Source organism: Vicugna pacos, chromosome 22 (genome assembly GCF_048564905.1).
Source record: "Vicugna pacos chromosome 22, VicPac4, whole genome shotgun sequence".
Taxonomy (NCBI): domain Eukaryota; kingdom Metazoa; phylum Chordata; class Mammalia; order Artiodactyla; family Camelidae; genus Vicugna; species Vicugna pacos.
In genome coordinates, this window is record NC_133008.1 from 11,025,108 (window position 1) to 11,045,586 (window position 20,479).

The window sequence follows — 20,479 nt, forward strand, 5'->3', positions numbered from 1 at the left end:
ACAGAGGGGTCTGGGGCTCACTGACGTGGACATCGAGCCTCTAGATGACTGTTACAGCTCCGGGGACGCAGATGATCTTGCCTCTGAGAGAATAGCTAGAGGCAGGGGAGGGAAGAAGATCTGAACCAGCATCTAAGGCTGAAGAGAAGATGAAGAAAGAAGGGGGAGCAGGAGTTCCCAGAGAAGCAAAAGGAGAAGCAAGAGAGGCGGGGGGTCACAGAAGCACCAATGAGCAGAGCGGGCGTGCTCAGCACCTGCTGAGAGGAGGTCAGGGGTGGGGGGCAGGCATCTCCAGAGCAGCAGCCTGGAGGTAACTGATCACCTTCCAAAGCTTGTTTTGGGGAGAATGATGGTAGCAGAAGCCAGACTGAAGAAGCGGCTGAGGAAATGGGGGTGAGGAAAGGGAGACCTGTGTCCCAGAAGTTGGGCAGTCAAGAGGAGAAAAGACAGAGCAGGGGCTCACAGGGGAAACAAACTTTCCATGTTCCGTTCCGAGCACCGCTCTCTCCCCGCGTGGCTCCCCCAGGCACCCCTGTCATCCTGTGTCGTCCTCAAGGGCGGGGGCTCCCATTTATGTGCAGTCCTCGGGGTCTAACGCACAGGGGGAGCTCGACAGTTAGAAGATGCTTTGGATGATGCTGGTAACAACCATGACTACAGCGATGAAGACGATGATGAAAAATACAGATTCTTGAAGATGAGAAAAATCCCCCATCTGGGGATTAAAAGAACGGTTAGTTGCCAGAAGTCTAACCAGGGAGAGCACCTGCTCTGTCTCTGGTCCTCCCCTCCCGGCCTTGTTCACTGGTTCCCCTTTTCTCTGTCCTTACCTTTTCTCTGTCTTTACTCAGATCTCTGGGTGATCTCACCCTACCTCGTGGCTTTAAATTCTACCTGTGCGCCAGAGACTCCCAAACTCATGCCTCTGGCCCCGACTGCTGTCCCAGACTCCAGACTCACACAGCCGCCTGCCTACCTGTCACCTTGACCTGAGTGTCTAACAGACACCTCAGACCCAGCGTGTCCAAAACCCAACTCCTGACCTTCTTCCTCCTCCAGTTCCTTAGGCCAAAAATCTCAGTCTTTGCTCTCTTTCCTTCAAGAATGATGTCCATTCCTTCAGGAAGCTCTGTCCCGTGGGTCTGTCTTCAAAATACATCCAGGTTACGACTACCTTTCACCACCTCTACTGCCACCAGCCCAGTACAAGCCACCAGCACCTGCCACCTGGGTGGCTGCCACTATCCTCGTAACTGGTCTCCCTGCTCTGCTCGTATCCCCTTCACTTTGTCATCAACATACAAGTCACATCGAGTCACTCCTCTGCTCCAAGTCCTCTGAAGGCTCCCCATGTCCCTCAGAGTGTAAGGCCAACCCTCCCAGTGACATACAAGGCCATTCGTTAACGATACTGTCCACCCGTCTCTCTGACCACCTGTGTTACTTCTCTCCCACTCCTCACGCTCTGCTCCAGCCACAGTGGCTTCCGCGCTAGTCCCCAAATGTGCCAGTCAATCATGCTCTGACTCTGAGGTTCCCCCCCGCCACCACCAAGCAGTTCTCTAACACCAGCTGGGCGTCCTACAATTCCGCTCCATTCCGACACTGTCTGCCTGGAGCTGGTGTCAGATCACGCAGGATAAGGGTTCAGTCCTCCAAGACGCCTCCCACCCCCAGCTTCAGACTCTAATCACAAGTCCAGGTTGTCACTGGCACTTCTGACCAACAGGCTATAGATGGGAGGTTTCCACCGAGCCCTCCTCCTGGGGTTCCATTAATTGGCTTTAGAGCGGAACTCAGAGAAACGTTTAGTTTACTAGATCACCAGTTTATTATAAAAGGATGTAACTCAGGAACATCCAGGTGGAAGAGATGCACGGGGCCAGGTATGGGGAGACGGGGCGGAGCTTCCATGCCCTCCCAAAGGGCAGCACTCTGCCCAGTCTCCACTTGTTCACCAACCTGGAAGCTCACCAGACCCCATCCTTTCTGGGTTTTTATGGAGGCCTCATTACATAGTCAGGATTGATGAGGTCATGGACAATTGGTGATTAAACTTAACCTCCAGCCCTGCTCCCCTCCCTGGATACTAGGAGGCAGGACTGTAAGTTCCAATCGCCTAATCACACAGTTGGTTCCCTTGGTACCAACCCCATCCTTAATTAGTGCTCTCCCAAAGTCACCTCAAGAATGTAACTAAGGACAACTTTATCACTCTCACTGCAGGAAATTCCAGGGGTTTTAGGACCTCTGTGCCAGGAACAGAACAAAGACCAAATATATATTTCTTATTATAAATCACAAGGCCACACATGCTCCCACCGTAGTCCTCTGCTCCAGCTGGACCCTCTTCTCCGGGCCATCCACTCTGCTCTGATCTTTCCTCCTGCATGAGACCAAACCTGCCCCCATGCCTATATTCCAGTTCTCTGTTAGCTGGCTCCACATTCCCCCAAACACTTATTCCCTAATGTAATAAGTGATTTATTTAGTATGTTAATTGCTTTTATTCAAGTATAGTTGATTGACAATATTATATTAGATTCAGGTGTACAGCATAGAGATTTAGTATTTTTGCAGGTCATACTCCATTATAAGTCATGACAAGACAATGGCTATAATTCTCTGTACTATACAATGTATCCTTGTTGCTTATCTGTTTTATACATAGTAGTTAATCCCATAGCCCTGATTTGTCCCTCCCCCGCTCCCCTCTCCCCTTTGGTAACCACAAGTTTGTTTTCTAGTATGCTGTTTCTCACCTGCCCACCCTTCCCCACATACTGCAAGTTCCATGACGACAGGGAGTCTGTGTTTTGTTCCCTGAGTATCCCTAACATAGTGCCTGGCACAAAGTAAGATGCTCAGTAGATACTTGAATGAACAATCACTTGAAGGCTGTTCTAATAATTTAATTCCTTGGCTGTCAGCTAAGCAAAGTGGAGAATACAAGCTTGCCTTACTGTTTAACAGTGAAAATTAAGGTCCTTTGTGAAACATCTTCCAAAAACCATATACATAAGCTTTGTATATTTGCTTTAAAAAAACAATCTGGCATTTATTAAAAAAAAAAAATCCGTAAGAGCATTTCACATGGACCGATGGAAACAGGCTACTCACAGGTAGACCAAAGAGCGAATGTGAACACTGCCCCCTCATGGTTGAACATGGAGATGGCGGCTTCCCACACTGCCAGCCCACTTAGGGACAACTTCCAACCCTGGTGGCTGATTAGGGTTACAAGATATGCGATCGATGACATTTCAAAATGGGTCAGATTCAACCCTATTTTCAGACGGAGGCAAGGAAATGAGGAGTTAAGTGTCAAAGGGAGAACTTTTTGGGGAGTAAAATTTTTATTTAGCGCCCACACATTTCCATACTGTGAGGAGGATGTTGACAATTAGTGGGAAGTAAAGAAAAATGTTAAGACAAGAAAATCCTAACATGATAACATCCATCTGCTGCACTTACAGCTGGAATCTGAGTGGGAATTTCCCATCTGTGCTTTATTCGCAGCTTTAATTTTGACTATAAATAAGACACACGTGTGCGCAACTCGCACTGCGCGTCTTCTGGGGCCAGAAATTGTTTAAGGATGATATATAAAGTGTACACACACACACACACACACACACACACACACACACACACACACACACACACACACACACACACACACTTACACTTTCACTCAGAATCTACTCATTAGTCAGTCTGAGGTGTACAACCAGGACATCTGACACTTCATACCTGCGGCCGTAACTGTTGGTACCCTCTGCTCGACAGACCTAAACAGAACTCCCCAGCGCCCAGCCAGCCTGCCCTGCAGACCCTGGCTTTTTTTGCCACAGGAAACCCCAGGGCCCAGAGGCCCGGAAGTGGCCGGGTCTGGGGAGCCCACTGCTCAGTCACAGAAGCTGCACTTGCTACTTTTCACGTCTGTGTGATTCTCAGACTCCACGAGTATCTATATGGACTGTCACCCCTACTTTACAGGTGGGGAAACTGAGGCTTAGTGACATCAGTCGCTAAGTCATGTGGTTTTTCTTTTTTTAATTGGTGGAGCCAATATCAAAAGCAAGTCTTTCCTCTCTGCCTCCACATTACCCTCCCAGGGCCTCTGGGGCTATAAATAGTGGGGGAGGCGCAGACTCTGCGTGCGAGGTCAGCCAGGCCTATAGCACAAGGAGACACCAACATCTCCCGGGCTGGCCAGGCCCAGGCCTTACAATACTGTAGGCCTCAACAGAACTCAGGCCCAGACAGGCCTTGGCTTATCACTAACTTTGCTCTCTTGGTTATATTTAGCTCTGGACCTCAAAGAGAAAAGGGTGGGCCAGCCCCTGAGAGCACACAGCCCCAGGCCAGACCAGGCCAGGCCTTCAGGCGTAGAAAGAGAAGAAAGGATGTCTGCCTCGGGCTGAGCTGTGTGCACCCTCCTTCCTTAGAGCTGCAGGATCTTGTCTGTCTTGCTCCTTGAGGGAGGGACCAGGCAGTGTCTATAATGCTGTGTGTGTGGCTGGTGCTTAATAGCTCTTTGCTGAGTGAACAAAGCAAGGATCCAAGTTCATGTCCTAGAAATCTGTACATCAAGATCAGGTACGTGACCTCACACCAGTCAGAATAGCCATCATTAAAATCCACAAGTGATGGATGCTGGAGAGGGTGTGGAGAAAAGGGAGCCCTCCTACACTGCTGGTGGGAATGCAGTTTGGTGCAGCCACTGTGGAAAACAGTATGGAGATTCCTTAAAAAACTAAAAATAGACTTGCCCTATGATCCAGCAATCCCACTCCTGGGCATCTATCTGGAGGAAGCTCTAATTAGAAAAGATACATGCACCCCAGTGTTCACAGCAGCACTATTTACAATAGCCAAGACATGGAAGCAACCTAAATGTCCATTGACAGATGACTGGATAAAGAAGTTGTGGTATATATGAACAACTGAATACTACTCAACCATAAAAAAGAATGAAATAATGCCATTTGCAGCAACATGGATGGACCTAGAGATTATCATACTAAGTGAAGTAAATCAGACAGAAAAAGACAAAATCATATGATATCACATATATGTGAAATCCTTAAAAGGACACAAATGATCTTATTTACAAAACAGAAACAGACTCACTGACATAAAAAACAAACATGGTTAGCGGGGGGGGGGGAGTGGAAGGATAAATTGAGAGTTTGAGATCTGCAGACACTAACTATTATATATAAAATAGATAAACAAGAAGGTCCTACAGAATAGCACAGGGAACTATATTCAATACCTTGTAATAGCCTATAATGAAAAAGAATATGAAAAGGAATATATACAGAAACATATATATACATACATACATATATATTCCTTTTCATTATAGGCTATTACAAGGTGTATATATGTGTGTGTGTGTATATGTATATAACTGAATCACTATGCTGTAGATCAGAAATTAACAAAACATTGTAAACCAACTGTACTTCAATTAAAAAAAAAAAGGTATACAAATTCCCAGAGGGATACCTTATAAAACCGAATGCATCTCATTCTATTAAATACAGTGAACTTTATTCCAGGAATGGACATGAGTTTTCATCCCCTCCGTCCCCTCTCCTCTCTCCCTCCACCAGACCTGGCATTAGGGCTCAGCAGGAGAGGGAGAAGGAAGGAACATCGAATCCTGGACGCTGGCCTCTGGGTGCCCCGTGTGGCAGCCACCCACACTGTGCGACGGCTCTTCGAGTCCCCGTGTCCTTGAAGGTGGCCCGATGACAGGCCTCCCTCCCCTTGCTCTGCTCGCCCCCTTACGTGCCAGCCGACTGCAGAAACCTGGGGGGCTGTGTTTCCATCTGACCTGCTCAGCGACTGGAGCAGACTGGGGGGTGGCGTGGATCGGTGTGATAGCCGGGATCAGAGCTCAGGATTGTGGCTAGATCCTGATGCTGGAGCTCAGAGGGCAAAAGCTGGTAGCTCTCGGACCTTACAAAAATGGAAAGAGCCGCTTTTTCACAATATAGAGGACTGTAGCAAGAAAGAGGGCCAGAGCAAGGAAGATGAGAAGCTTGTCTGTCAGCTCTCGGCGATTATACTTTGTGATGAGCTTCCGTCCCAACTGGATGGTCCCCGACATGGACTTAAATTCTTCGTTTGCATCCAGGATAGTCCGGGAAGAATTAACTGAAACAAAGGAGGAAGGAAGCCTGACTCAGAAACTGCACAGCACCAAGTCCAAAGACTCTGCTCTGCTGGCTGGGTCCCCAGTAAATAACACCGCACTCAGAAGCAAGTTCTTCTGAGCCAGAGCAGAGGATGTGAACAGAGGCCATGCAGAGGAGCACGGAACAGGACAGAGCAAGGGCAGGCACTTCCTTGGGTCCCGTCCAGCTCAGAGAGGGATGTGGTTTGTTGACATTCAATGTCAGGGGCCATAAGTAGCAGTCCTTCCAACGTGGACATCACCAGGGCAAAGGGCAGAGGACGGTTCCTCTCCTCACTCCACTTTCTGAAGGAGGCAGGCGCTGCTAAGAACTGCCGGCCACAAAACTAAGACGGTGACTGGGGACAGGCACTGCGAGGTCCCCGTGGGGGCAGGGCTGGGAGGCAGGACCTCCCCCCACGAGGTGCACCCCGCCAGGATGCCTGCTGGTCACACCTACTCTTTGAGGGACAGTGGAAGGGCAAGGTGTCCTGCACTCTTGTCACAAGCCCTACACACGCCAGTCCTCCAGTCCTGGGACACTGGCTGTAGCTTTAAACGTGTGACACCTGTGCTCCAGCCCCTGCGTAAAACCTAGGAGGAGGCATGTGTCCCTTCAGGCTCACTTCACCTAGGTGTCAAATTAACTCCTGAGTGTGGGTTTCTGGGCCTGACACTCGGGGAAGAAGGTTTACGTGGTAAGATTCTCCTACAAAGCACAATAAGGCTTCAGAACATCCAAAGGATGAAACATGTTAAGAGAGAAGGCAAAGTGGGGAGGAGAATCCGTGAAATGTTTCCATTCGTGTAAGAAAGAAGGGGATAAGTAATATTTACTTTGCTTGCACTACACATGATTGCATAAGGATACGAAAGAAACTGGTAACAGCCTCTGGGGAGCAGACCTGGAGGCTGGGGGCCGGGGGGGTGTCAGAGGGAGAGCTGTCTTTCTGTTTCCCCCCGAGACCGTCCAGGGCTGTGCAACCTGGTGTGACGGCCACTAGATACACATGGCACCTGCGTGTATAAAATGGGTCCCAATCCAAACTGCAATGTCTCCACGGATAAAATACCCACATGATTTCAAAGATTTAGGGAGAAAAGGGAAATGTAAAGTATTTCAGTAATTTTCAATATGAATTGCATGCGGAAATGGTAAAAAATATATTATTACAATTAACTTCATATATTTGTTTTTACTTTTTTGAATATGCCTAATGGAAAATTTAAAGTTAGCATATGTGAAAAAATATATAATTAAAAAAAAATTAAGTTACCATATGTGGCTCACATTGTTTCTATTGGACAGGGCTGGCCTGGAGGTTTTCGCCTTAACCATGTAATTTACATTACTGTTCCGCAAAATACAAGTTAATAAGCAAATAAAAGAAATTATCAGAGGAAACAGAGCAGCATTTTGAAAAACACAGATAAGGAGTAAAAACAAAGACTCTATACACAAAAATCCCTCTCGGCCCTTTCTCCATGCCTGCTGCCGTTCAGAAACCGTAGGAAGAACCTGTTAAATAATAACCTAATAGGCCTTTTCTTTTAAAACTTTCTTTATAGAGAATTTTAACCATCAAAAAAGTAGGTAGAACAGTGTCATGAAATGCCATGTCCCATCACTCATACCCAAGAACCATCAACTCCCTGCAATCCTGTCCCCTCCACCCCGACCCCCAAAATTCCTATGATTTTGCAGCAATTTCCAGACATCATATCCCTAATACTCTTTTTTTTTTTTAACTCTTTTCCTAATAGGCTTTTAAATCAAGCTGAATTTGTGAGCCATAAGGAAAGGATTAAGAACTACATTCGGAGGAGAGTGTAGCTCAAGTGGTAGAGCACATGCTTAGTAGGCACAAGGTCTGGGGTTCAATCCCCAGTACTGCCTCTAGAAATGAATAAATAAACCTATCGCCACCCCCCCACCAAAACCATAAAATAAATCAATAAGTAAAATCACCTAGAAAATGTAAAGAAAAATAAGTTAGAAAAAATAAAAGAACTGCATTCTTTTCTCAACTGTCTCTCCTACAAAATATGCCCCAAGAACAACCCTCAACACCCCAACAAGCACAGACATACGGTCTGTTCTGATGCGTGTGCTGGGGAAGGGCGTCCTGTCACTCACAGCAGAGCAGAAAAGCCCTGATCCCAAGGACAGGCTGGCTCCTCCCTCTCATGTCCCCCAAGGCCTCTCCCAGGCTCGGGCTGCACTCCCCAGTGCACACTCAGAGGAGGTGACCAGCTGGTCCTGAGCCTAAATGCCCAGATAAGTTTCAAATACAGGGAGTGACCTTGGGGACAAGCTGCTTGCTTTCCTTTTGGTTCTGTTTGAATAGCGCACTGGAAAAAAAAAAAGGTTCAAGATTACAGATAATTTTTAGGGGTGATAATGGTACTGTGGTTTGGTTTTGTTTGTTTTTTGTTTCCAGTGTCTCTTATCTTTTAGAGAGACACACTGAAATAGTTACAGATGACGTCTGAGATTTGCTTCAAGTCGTCCAGATGGGGGCACAGTGAGGACAGAGTGAAACAAGACTAGCCGTGAGCTGACAATTTTTAAAGCTGGGTGATGGGTCCATGGGACTCATGTACCACGGTCTCCATCTCCGTGTGAAATCTTCCAAAAGTGTTTCAAGGAGTAAACTCTCTTCCTCTGTTTTTCCAAACAGAAGATCCTGGACAGAGCAGATTCTCTTCTGCATTGCAAGGGAGACATCATGGAAAAGCCACTGGAGAGAACCAGACGGTCTCAAGATGCCTCTTCTGTGGCCTCTGACTGTATCTTTCAAAAGGAGCTCACAGTAAAAATAGCACTGGGGAGCACCGTGGTAAGCGGAGGTCCTAGCCGGCAGCCAGCACACTGACCCTCATTCCGGACAACGGTTCCCAAACCTGCCTGGCCACGGACATCCCCAGAGCCCTTGATGAGAAACAGGCTCCCCGGCCGCTCCCCCAGGCTTGCGGGTACCCACTCTCCAGGAGAGGGCCCAGGGGGTGGGGGGTCTCTGCTTTTCCCATGAGCCCGTGCAAGTGCCTCTGCTGGGGAACACAGTTTGATGGGGGAGGTGTGGATCTTGTAGCACAACTATAAAAACCAAAAAGAGAAATACGAGCAGCGTATCCCACCCTGGGGAAGGCCACAGTGTCAAAGGAGTAAGAAGCCACACAAACCAGTAAGCCTGGGGGCAGGGCGGGGGCAGAGGTGGAGGAGCCCAGGGTGCCGGTGCCGGTGCCGGTGCCGGGGCGAGGGCTCCGGGAGCAGCTTCCTGCCACAGGCCCGGCCTTACCCAGCGTCTGCATGGCTTCCTCACTCTGCTGGACCTGCTGGGACATCATCCTGCTGATCCCCATGAGGCTCTCTGTGATGGCACTGGACGTCTGGGCCAGGCTCTCTTTGGCGGTTTTCCTACAAGTCCAGAGTGGGAGAAGGAATGTCAACAAAAGCCTGGCTTGCAAGAAAGCCCCAGATTCACATGAGATCCCATTTTCTAATCTATCGAATTAGTACAGATTTTGAAAAAGATCACGATCAGTGGAGGGGAAGGCTGTGCCCAGAGCACGCCGCTGCGGGCTGCTGGGGGGGACGGAAAGCGGGGCTGCCTTCTGGGGGCGATCTGGCGATACGTGCTAGGAGCCTTAGGAATGTTCACGACTGAGACCTCCTTTGGAAATCTCTCCAAAGGAAACATCCAGAATGCGGATAAAGCCTTATGTCCTAACACGTGCCCTGGTGTGTTATTTACAACATTGACAAATGACATATAAACACACAAACAACGGACTAGTTAATACAAGAGAATACTATGTACTGTTAAAATTTTGTTTAAAGAGTTGTTTTTTTTTTAAACAGGCAAGTCTTTGTGCTGTAATACTAAGTGGGGAAGAGCAGGAGACCAAATTTTATGTGTGGTACGGTATTGACTTTATAAAAAATATGGAGGGAAAAATAATGGGAGGAAGCGATATAACATAATGTTGGTGGCTAGCACAGTTACGACCTACTTTCACTTTGTAATTTGTATTTTTCTTTATCCTACCAACTCATTACAAATAAGCGAGCATTTTTTTCATACTTAAAAATATTACTTATATAATAGAATTAAATGCCAATTTTATGCTGAAAACAAGAGAGGGTTTACTACAGGGGGGGTCGCGCCTTGCCAGCTGCGGTCCATTTTATCACCACCCAGAGAGACAAAAAGATGGATACCTTTGCCGGAAGAGGTCCCCTCCCTGGAGCAGTTCTGCTTTCTCTAGGTTGTCAATGGCAATTTTGCAAGTGAGATTTGCCTTCCTCCATGAGGTCTGATTGCTGGAATCAGAAAGGTCGTGTGTGAGTTTCTGTTGACATCATCAGGCTGTCAGACAGTTCAAGTCACAGTAGTTCTTCCTTCCAGCAAGGGAGTGGTGCGGAAGGCCACCCAGGTGTGGCCCACAGAGCCCAGCCCCACCTCCCGCCACCCATTCCCCTTGGTTGCCCCGGCAACTGCTCCAGCTCAGGCCCCGGAACCTCTCATCTGGACCCTGGAGGCTGCCCCTGGGACGTTCTCCTACGGCTCATAACTGTCTCTGTCCCCCCAGGGCAGCCCGAGGGAGCAGTCTGGCCACAGCACGCCTCTGTTTACAGCCCACAATGGCTCCAGACTTGGGCAACATCCACTCTCCCCAGCTGGACACACGAGGCCCCGTTCCAGTTCCTCGCTACACTTTACTGCTCTGCCTCGGGTACTGCCTGGTTCAGTCCTCGAGAACCATGCCTTGTTCATCTCTGTATCACCAGATGCAGAACGACAGCCACTGACCCATCAGCTGCTCACATCAATATATGTAGTAGGAAGTAGAAAAATCATTAAAAGACAGTCTTCAACATTTCTTCAAGATTTGCTGTTCTTTACAAACCACAGACCAATTACAGACAACACGAACATACGGTATGAGCATGGCCCAGTCTGACATGATTTGTTCACTCTCTTTACCTGAGCTCCCTTGCGAGAAACAACTCAAATTTGGTGAAATTTGGAGATCCCAGGAGTTAAGAGTGTGTGGACAGACTATAAAAAAGTGAACTGGGCCCCTCAGAGAATCAAACTCACATTCTAGAACTCTTCTGCAGCTGGCTCAAATCAACTGAGCCAACCCCCAGAATATTTAAGAAGGCAAACGAGGGGACATGAACTGGCAGAGTGGTCCTGAACAGCACCTCTGTGTTCAAAGTGTTCAGGTGAACTCTCTGATGCCTGACCAGCATCTGCCACGCCGTCCCTAGCCTGGTATTTTAAAAGAATCAATTACATTTTCGATCTGTTTGCAAGGGGCTTCTGCTGGGCCCTGCAATGCAGAGATGAATGAGCCACAGTGCCTGCCCTCAAGGAGCTCACATTCACTGGGGAGAAAGCCAAGCAAAGAGGTATTTACCGTATAGTGTGATGAGCCCGATACCCAGCACGGTACTGTTTCAACGCACAACTGGCAAAGTACTAATTTACTGCTTTCTCTCCTCTACCCGGGGATTCCACACCATGAAGGCCACTCTCAACTTTAAACCCATGCTGAGCTGATTTTGTTGGTGTCACTGGCTAGACTCTATACAAGGGGTCCTCTTTACTCAGTGTGTATAATATGAGTCTCCACGGTGGTCTCGGGAAACAAAAGCCATCGTGACACAAAGTTATCACTCTTGAGCCAAACACCTTACCGTTGACGCTGGTCCCGCTCACCACGCACACATCCTTCCCTACTCACGCGAGCCTCCACCACGCCCCTGTCTGTGTCAGTTCCTTTCCTCCTGACCTCTGGGTGTTATAAACACAGCTGCCACAGGGGAGGGTGATGCTGGAGAACTACTCAAATCAGAAGCAGTTAGACCGACTGACAAGGATGAAGAGAAAACCTTTGAGGATGTGACACACTAGCGACTTCAAAAGAGAATGATCTGGCTACCAGGGGGCTGGGAAAGCTGATGGGGCCCTCAAATATTTTTGCAAGTATCAACCTTCTTTATGATTATGGTGCAAACATCAAATGTGAAGGATCAGGTACGGTTTCATGCTGTCAGACAGTTTTGTTGAGAAGTGCCCCAATTCAATAACAGGAAATAACACATACTTCTAATCATGTCATCAGGAATTAGTATACTTGCAATGAAAACCTCCATTTTATTTAACATAAGCTTATTTATGTTTTTTTGTTCATTGTTAAAGATAAAGCCCCATTCAGAACTTTCTAAATGTTGGTCCATTTTAAGTAGGTTCACTTTCAGTGGGCTTTTCCTGGTATCAATTCTCCTTAGATTCAAAAAGACCTTGTATTACAAAAGCAATCATGTTTTTGCTTTTTAAAACATAAAATACAGAATGTTAAATATGCTTTTGTAAACTATGCACAGGTCCACCCACCCAGCAGCCCCTGCTTGCCTGCTGGCTTTGAGAATTACATTCAGTAAATGACACGATCAAGCCAGCAAGTCAGGCTTACTGGGCAAACCCAGGCACAAGCTGCGCAGGGAGCAGGTGACCCAGCCGAGGTCACTGGCAGGAGGCCAGGCCCCACCTACCTGAGCATCTGCTTTTTGTGATTCTCCACTTCCTGGAGCAGCGCTTGCTTCTCTGACTCTTTGTCTTGCTCTTTAGCCGACTGCTCGAGCTCCTTTGGAGGGGAAAACAGCGCTAAGTTAAAATGATTTAAAAAGCCAATACAAAAATTGGAGAGCACTTCTATTTCTAGCAAAGTCATCCAGTAGCACTTGAAAACCCTTCTAGAACAGAACACTTAGGAATGCCACGTCACATGTAACAAACATCCTTTTACATAGATAGCTGAGTCTGCAGGAAAGTAAGGACCATCCCCAGGGCCACACAATGAGAAGCGAGCTAAGAGCTAAGGGGTCTTCCCAGGCGTGGTGTGAGGCTGCCCTGGGGCAGGAGATGCCCCCCGTAACCTAGGGCGTGCCTGGAATGCAAAGGGAAAAAACACCACTAAATAGGATCTCACTGATCGCACCCTTAGATATGATGGAAACATCAAACTGCTCTCTGTTTCTAAACGCTCACCCTCCATCTCTGCACACATCTCACTGTAGACGGGTAACAATTAGAGCTTTAGAGTCCATGCAGGGAGGGAAAGATGAAGCCTTGGCCACATGAGGCTGGGAACAGGAACTGAGAACACCGCAAAGCCAGGGCCACAAAGGGACACAGCCTCAGTGAGAAGATGAAGTAGGAGAGCGTCTGTCAAGCAGCCCAGAGAAGACGTGGAAGCCTGTCTTTTTTTGCTGTGGGTACGTGTGGCCAGAGTATATAAAGTATCTCCCCTGAGAATTCACAACCACGGAGCTGCCCTCACACCGATCTGGGGCTCAAATTCACCCTCCCCGAGGGGTTCAAGCACCTCTACGAGGAGAAATGAACACAAAAAGTGCTCCCGGAGTTGCGGTCATCCCGGGAGACCCAGTAACAGCAAGTGAAAAAAACTTTGAAGAGACTTGCCTCCCACCGAGGCCGCACAAAAGGCCCACAAGTCTGGTTTTCCGAAGAGCGCCCAGAGCCCGACACGTCCCAACAGCCGGACGCAAACCGGCCACTATGGTGAGGGGCAGCGGACCTAACCAGCAGCAGTCTGAGACGCACCCCCCCCGCAAGAACTTCAGGAAACAGAACTATCCGACAGACTATAGCTAAGGATGTACACCTCAATTCTCATGCCATATAGATTTTTAAAATTGAAGTATAGCTCATTTACAATATTGTGTTAGTTTCAGGTGAACAGTGAAGTGATTCGGTTATACATATATATATATTTCCAATTCTTTTCCATTATGGGTTATTATGAGATATTGAATATAGTTCCCTGTGCTCTGCAGTAAATCCTTGCTGTTTGTCTATGTTATATAGAGTGGTGTGTATCTCTTAATCCCATACTCTGAATTTATCTTTCCCCTCCCTCTCCCCCTTCATAACCATAAGTTTTTTTTCTATGTCTGTGAGTCTGTTTCTGTTTGTAAATAAGCTCACTTACATTATTTTTCAGATTTCACACATAAGTGATATCATTCATATGTTATTTGTCTTTCTCTGGTCATGACATATTTTTTTGTTTTCAGATCAAAACAAGTTCCAGTTTTAATCAAACTACTGATGAAAAGACATACACTATTAGCTCACTTACATACTAATTTACTTATTTACATGCGTGTTTTTACACTGATTTGTACACGATGGTCTGGAACAAGCATCTGTATCCACCATCTCACTAGCTCCCAGGTGACTTCTAACTGACGGCCAGAAAATTGCTCAGGTTCTCAGAATGTGAGCTGGGAAGGTTTTGCAAATGCGCTAAGTTAATGATTTGCTTAAAATCTAGATTCCTTGATGGAATGTAAACTCTATGAAAGTAGGGAGGCAGGGAGGGAGAAATGTACAGGCTCCCCATGAGAGGAGGCTTGGAAGTTCTGTCACAGAGAACGAGAGATAGTTCTAGAAGAAAAGAAAGGGGGTAAAGTAGTTCTCAAATTCCAGTTTGAGAACCATATACAAAGACATTCACACAAATACTTACACATTGTTAATGTCCAACATTTACTATGTTAAGAATGTCATCTTCTGAGGCTATGAAGCCAATTCACCTAGTATCACACAATCTTGCTGCTAATACACAAAGAAGACATTCATGGAAGAGCTAAGAACATCAAACAAATAGAAATCTTGTATGCATTTCCAGGTATAAACATTTAGGAGTTGCAGATTAAACTGGGATGGCGTTATTCATTCATTGATCATGTGTATAATAGGGCCTTACTGGGACTTGAAGAGCTGATGAAGCAGAGAGGGACATAATAAATACATACATGTATTGCTGGGGTTCAGGAAATAAACACTGGGTGAGCGCACAGAAACTTAACAAGAAAATACTTATACTTAAGGTGGAGGGTGTGGTTGGAGAATTGAAGCCATATAACTTGAAGAAAGGTTTTTTAGGGAATAAATTTGCTTTAAAAAGCAAAACAACAGTCCAAATAAATTCCCTTTGATAGAAAACTGGCTAAAAAAATTATGGCTATGAAAAAAGAACGAGGAGACTTCCTCACACTGATATGAAAAGATTTCTAATACACACTGTTAAGTTTTTAAAAAAAGCAGTGTTTTAGTCTGCTACCTTTTAGACGAGAAAAGGAAAGAAATAAGAAAATATATTTGTCTTGTTTAGTATCTGAGTAGAGAAACGATGGAAAACTACATAGGTAACAAACAAAAGCGGTTACCTGTTTGGAAGAGGGGAACAGAGAACAAACATGAGATCAGCTAGGTTCAGTGACACTGCTGAAACCCTGAAGTGTACTCCTTTGACAAAAACTGCACGTTGCCAAAATTGCCCTTGAAAATCCCTTAGGAAGTTAACACACAGGATGCAGACATACTGTTTCTCACGGTCCAAACTGCCAGTTTTGCTACCAGCTTTTGAACAGACTGTTTTCTTCTGTTAAGCAGCAACAGAGTTGTTGGCTGGCATTTGGGGCCATGTCATACAAAAAGTACAAGTCTTCAAATCCGAGGACCACACACAGTGAGACCAGGTGCCCCAAGACCCACAGGTGAACAGAGCCATGCCACCCACCCTGCCCTCACTCAGGGCACAGCACAGAAACACCTACGCTATTCAAACTGCTACTTTTCTCACTCTATTGTTTTTTGGAGACAGTACACATACCCTAGTCGAATTCAGGACTGTTACATATGCATATAATGTGACTGGAGACTACAGAAACAGAGAGGAGGACGCTGGGCTGAGTGACAGCAGGAAAAATCCCAGGAGACCCCGGAAATGGATTGAGGTGAATGGGATGGAGAGACTGGTATAGAACAGAAAGTAATTCAAATGACCTCAGTTTTCAAGTTGAAAACTTCCAAGGACGACGGTGTCCCTACCATCCACTTGTTAACACAGCTGGCAGTGCTCTGCATTCAAAGTTCCTCACTTTTACCTGGATAGCAGGTTAGCAACAGTTACCTCCACTGTCTAAACATTTACCACTCCCCTGTCTGACCATTCACTGAAGAACCAGGACAGCTCGCAAGCAGAGGTCAGTCCCAGGACCGAGTCCTGTTCATCGTTACCCACTCTCAGCATCTCAGCTCTGCAGACACTCACCTGGATTCTGTGCCTCAACTGTTGAAACTTCTCTTTCACTTTAGTATTCAGCTCAGTAAGTGCACTTAACGGTCCTGAACAATCTCGAATATCCTAGGAGACATTGAAGAGATGAGGGGGCCTTTCTCAAGACAATGAAATAAAATGATACCACCTGTGCAGTGAGCGGCAGCGTGGCCGACTGACTGTAATTCATCCTGATCTTTGCTGTTTACCTCTGCAACACAAGCAAAAACATGATAATTTACATTTTCCCCATCCCTCTTTAGATTAATTCTGAGCAAGTAATATAAAAGCAAAGAGAGAAACACAACTCTCTCTTGACTTCTTAGTTTCTGGAGTTTAACAAAATGCCACCGAGCCATTATGAAGACTTACAGTGGCTTGTACGTCTGACGAGAATGAACATCCAAGAGGTGGATGATCTTCCCAACACAAAAAATCAGGGGGCTAAATCCCTGGCATCATATGACAAGATTAACTTCTTCAACTCAATCTAATTTTACAAACCGTCTTTTATAAATCACACAGTTTATAGACATGGTCAAAGGCAGAGTCGGAATTTGTTTCTGAACATTCAGAATTACCGGGGCCAGGTTTCAAAGCAGGCCATGGAGCCAGATTATGTGGATTCAAATTCTGGTTGCAACAATTTATTAGCTGTGTAACCTTGAAAAAGTTACTTGAGTTGTCTGTGCCTGTTTCCTCATCACACCATTACCTACTTCACAGACCAGGATGTATTTAAAGGGCTTAATAGAGGAGCTGGAACACGGTGAGAGTGCACTAAATCTAGCTATCATGAGAACCCGAATGTTACGGAGTGCAAAAAGAGGCTTAAGCAATTTTGATTATATGAAAAGGCAATTTCATTTGTATAAATCCTAAATTTATTTTTCTAGAATTGGCCCAGATGTTTTATAGCTTATACATGGGAAATGTGAGGTTCAAGCAGTTTAAATGTTTGCATCAAGTTCCCTCACTTGTCTGGATTACTCATCAAATCACACGTCCTTGCACCATGTACCAATTTAGTTTATTTTACATCTGCTTTCCGTGGAAAGCTTTACTTTCCTTCACTTTTTACCACAGCTAGTTGCAAACTGAGTTTACATCTAATGTTTAGTAACATTTGTTAAAAATGGAAACGATTTGCCTAAAATGATTTGTTTAAAACTCCTGGGTTTTTTGTTTTGTGTTTTTTGATTTTTTGCTAAACTCAAGGAATCATTTACATTCCTAACTCTTGCCTATGCCAACGGGTCTACTGCTTTATTATCTCCTACCCTTAAATGGCTTAAGGCCAAGGACATAATTACCCAATCTGTTAAACGAAGGAGTAGACTCTGTAAACAGTTTTTTCTCTAGGTTGACTTTCCCTGTCCGGATCCCAGTTTTGCCATTATCTGCCTTTTGGTCCACGCCTTGGCACTTTAGTCGATTTCTTCATTTACAAAATCATAACTACGGTCAGGTGAGGTTCATTTCACCGGGCGCTACCCGTGCCAGGTGGCCTTTGGTGCCACGGGGCATCTGCTCCAAGGAGCGGGCCAGCAGGGGGCGGGGCTCATGGCCTCCAGAATGCTACCAAGTGATGGAGAGGACGGTGTCAGGAGGCGGGGCCCAGCAGGGTGGCAGGTGTGTCGTCAGGCGGTCGGGGGCGGGGAGAGGCGACGCCAGGGGTGGGTGGGGTAGGGACCAAGCGGAGCCCTAAAGGGGAAGCGTGGTCAGAGGCGGGGGTGGAGGGTGTCTCGGAAGAGGGCGAACCAAAGGCAGCGAGATGGATCAGGGCCAAGGGGATGGGACCAAAGCGGGTCGGTAAGGGGGTAACCGGCCATGGGGCGGGGCCAGCGACCTCGGAGACTAGACCAAGCGGGGAAAGCTCGCAAGTGAGGCCGCAGAGCTCAAGCTGGCAGAGCTTGGGTTTAAGGCTGCTGGACCCCGGCGGGGGTCCCGGGAATTAGTACCTGGATAAGCGCCTTCACCTCCAGGTCGAATTTGACAATCTCCTGGTTGCAGATCCGGACGTGGACATCCTGGGGAGCTGCCATGTTGGGGTTGCCGGCTACGGGCAGCCGCGGCGGCCAAGTTCCAACGCGTTTTCGCACCGCCTTCTTTCCCGGCCGGATCTCGCGGCGGCGCCCCCTAGAGCCCGGCCCGCGGCGAGCGGGGGCGCAGGCGCCGCGCCACGGGGACTTTCCCTGACACGTGGGAGAAATCGGTCCGCCTCTCAGTGTGGACCTAGTAAGACCGAGAGGGAGAGAGGAAGGAATTACAAAGAACGGTTTAGCAGTGGCCTCTCCCCATCTTCCGCGTATCAGCCAGTCGAGTGACTGCGTATTTTTTGCAGAGAAGGGAGGGGGAAAAACACTGGAAGTGTCAGTGGGGATGTCCCTGGAAGGTAGAATTAACAATTTTTTTTAGATTTCTTTAAACTTTCTTGTATTTTTCTTGTATGTTCTACAGTGAATATAAATTATGCCGTGAAAGGGGGAAAGATGACAGCTGTTGTTGTTATTACTTTTTTTAATGTATGGAATTCAGGGCAGGTCTCTGGGGCACCTCTGACGGTCCAGCCCAGGGTCCGAGGGATCTTTCTGAAACGCACGACTGATCCTTACCTCCCAGTTTATACAACCCTTTTCTGGCTCCCGGCGGTTCCTTTTTGTGTACAGTTGGATTTATTAAATTTGCCTCGCTGGAGCAGTTTTGATGGATTAATGTAGATGGAAATAATTAAGAGCACACCCTCCACAGATGGAGTATTTAGTAAGAAAAATAAAATCAGAGAGCCTGTAAGTTTCTTAGCTGGTCCTCAAGGGAATCAGCCTTGCCTCCTTCTGGGATTCTTCAAGCTCTTTTTGGATCTGTAGCCTTGGAATGTGCTGTTCCCTCTTTTTTTTTTTTTAATTTTATTTATATATATTTTAATGGAGGTACTGGGGATTGAACCGAGCACCTCATGCATGCTAAGTAGGCATTCTACCACTGAGCTGTATGGTCCCCCTAACTGTTCCCTCTTCTTAAAATGCTTTTCCCCACTTGCCCCCACCACATTCACTTTTGTTCACTTCATCAAACAGATTGTGAGGACCTGAGTGCCAGCTGTTTCTCTTAATCCTCACAACCACCTTTGAAATAGGAAATAACCCAGCTTCACAGGTGGGGAGCTGGCTAAGAGTAGATCAAAACACAACATCCTTGCCCCAAGGTTACCCAACTTGAAATTGGCAGAGCTTTAACTGAAAGCTACATCCTCCCTCAAGAACCAAATACGGCCCCTTGGGTAGTGTTGAAGAAGCAGGGCTAAATGCTCCCCGCCTACCACTCCACACACCCCGCCTTAAGGTGTTTATCACCCCACTGCTCCTAATAGAGAGGCTGTGTATTGCAGGCTTGGGCATCTGACTTGCTTGAATCCTGCTTGACATCTACTGCACATCTCTGTGATTCAGCCTCCTCAGAGGCTAACTGGTGGTAATCACAGCGTTGGCTGGAGGATTAAATGAGGGAATATATAAAAAGCATCCAGCACAATGTAGCAATGTGGTACATGGTAAGCACACAATACGCGTTGGCTGCTAATATTACTGACATTTTTGGAGCACTTCCCTTGTGCCAGGCACTTTGGACTAAGTCCCTTATATGTATCATTCTAACCAGTTAACTGTCACAACAACCCTATGAGGTAGAATTATCCACTTTTTACCCATGGAGAAACAGGGACAGAGAGAATAATGACTTGCCCAGCACAGATAGAATTGCTAGGTCAACGGATACATGCATTTTCAAATTCTGATACACGCTACTTAATTGCTCTTCACAGAGGTTGTATCAGTTTACACTCCCACCAGCAACGTGGTACAAATGCCTGCTTTCTCACGGCCTCACCCACGCAGTGTGTTAACAGTGGGATTCGCCAATCTGATTAAGTGAAAAGTGCCGTCTGGTAATTTGCATTCCTCCTACCATGAACGAGATTGAGACTCATTCGTATTTACTCTCTGCTTGCTCTTCTGCTGGGTTGTCAGTCTTTTTCGTATCAGCTCCAAGGAGCTCTTTACATATTAGGAGCATTTGCCTTTAGAGATGAAGTCTATACTCTTAGTCTATAGAATTTTGACTTGACTTCTG

At 46.7% G+C, this 20,479-nt stretch overlaps 1 protein-coding gene across 2 annotated transcripts; it reads right to left on the reverse strand.

Annotated features, from left to right (window-relative positions):
- Positions 1-5,540: 5,540 nt before the first annotated feature.
- On the reverse strand, positions 5,541-18,451 carry BNIP1 (BCL2 interacting protein 1). 2 transcript variants are annotated; one of them, XM_006198974.4, is made up of 6 exons: positions 18,313-18,451; positions 16,346-16,438; positions 12,756-12,847; positions 10,413-10,514; positions 9,490-9,608; positions 5,541-6,171 (listed from the first exon to the last, which is right to left on the reverse strand). In XM_006198974.4, the coding sequence occupies exons 1-6, from the start codon at positions 18,394-18,396 to the stop codon at positions 5,975-5,977; spliced, it is 687 nt and encodes a 228-aa protein (XP_006199036.1). In that variant the 5' UTR covers positions 18,397-18,451; the 3' UTR covers positions 5,541-5,974. The 2 variants fall into 2 exon arrangements, with proteins under 2 accessions (XP_006199036.1, XP_031545215.1); XM_031689355.2 differs by having other exon boundaries at positions 9,374-9,608.
- Between the last annotated feature and the right edge of the window lie 2,028 nt (positions 18,452-20,479).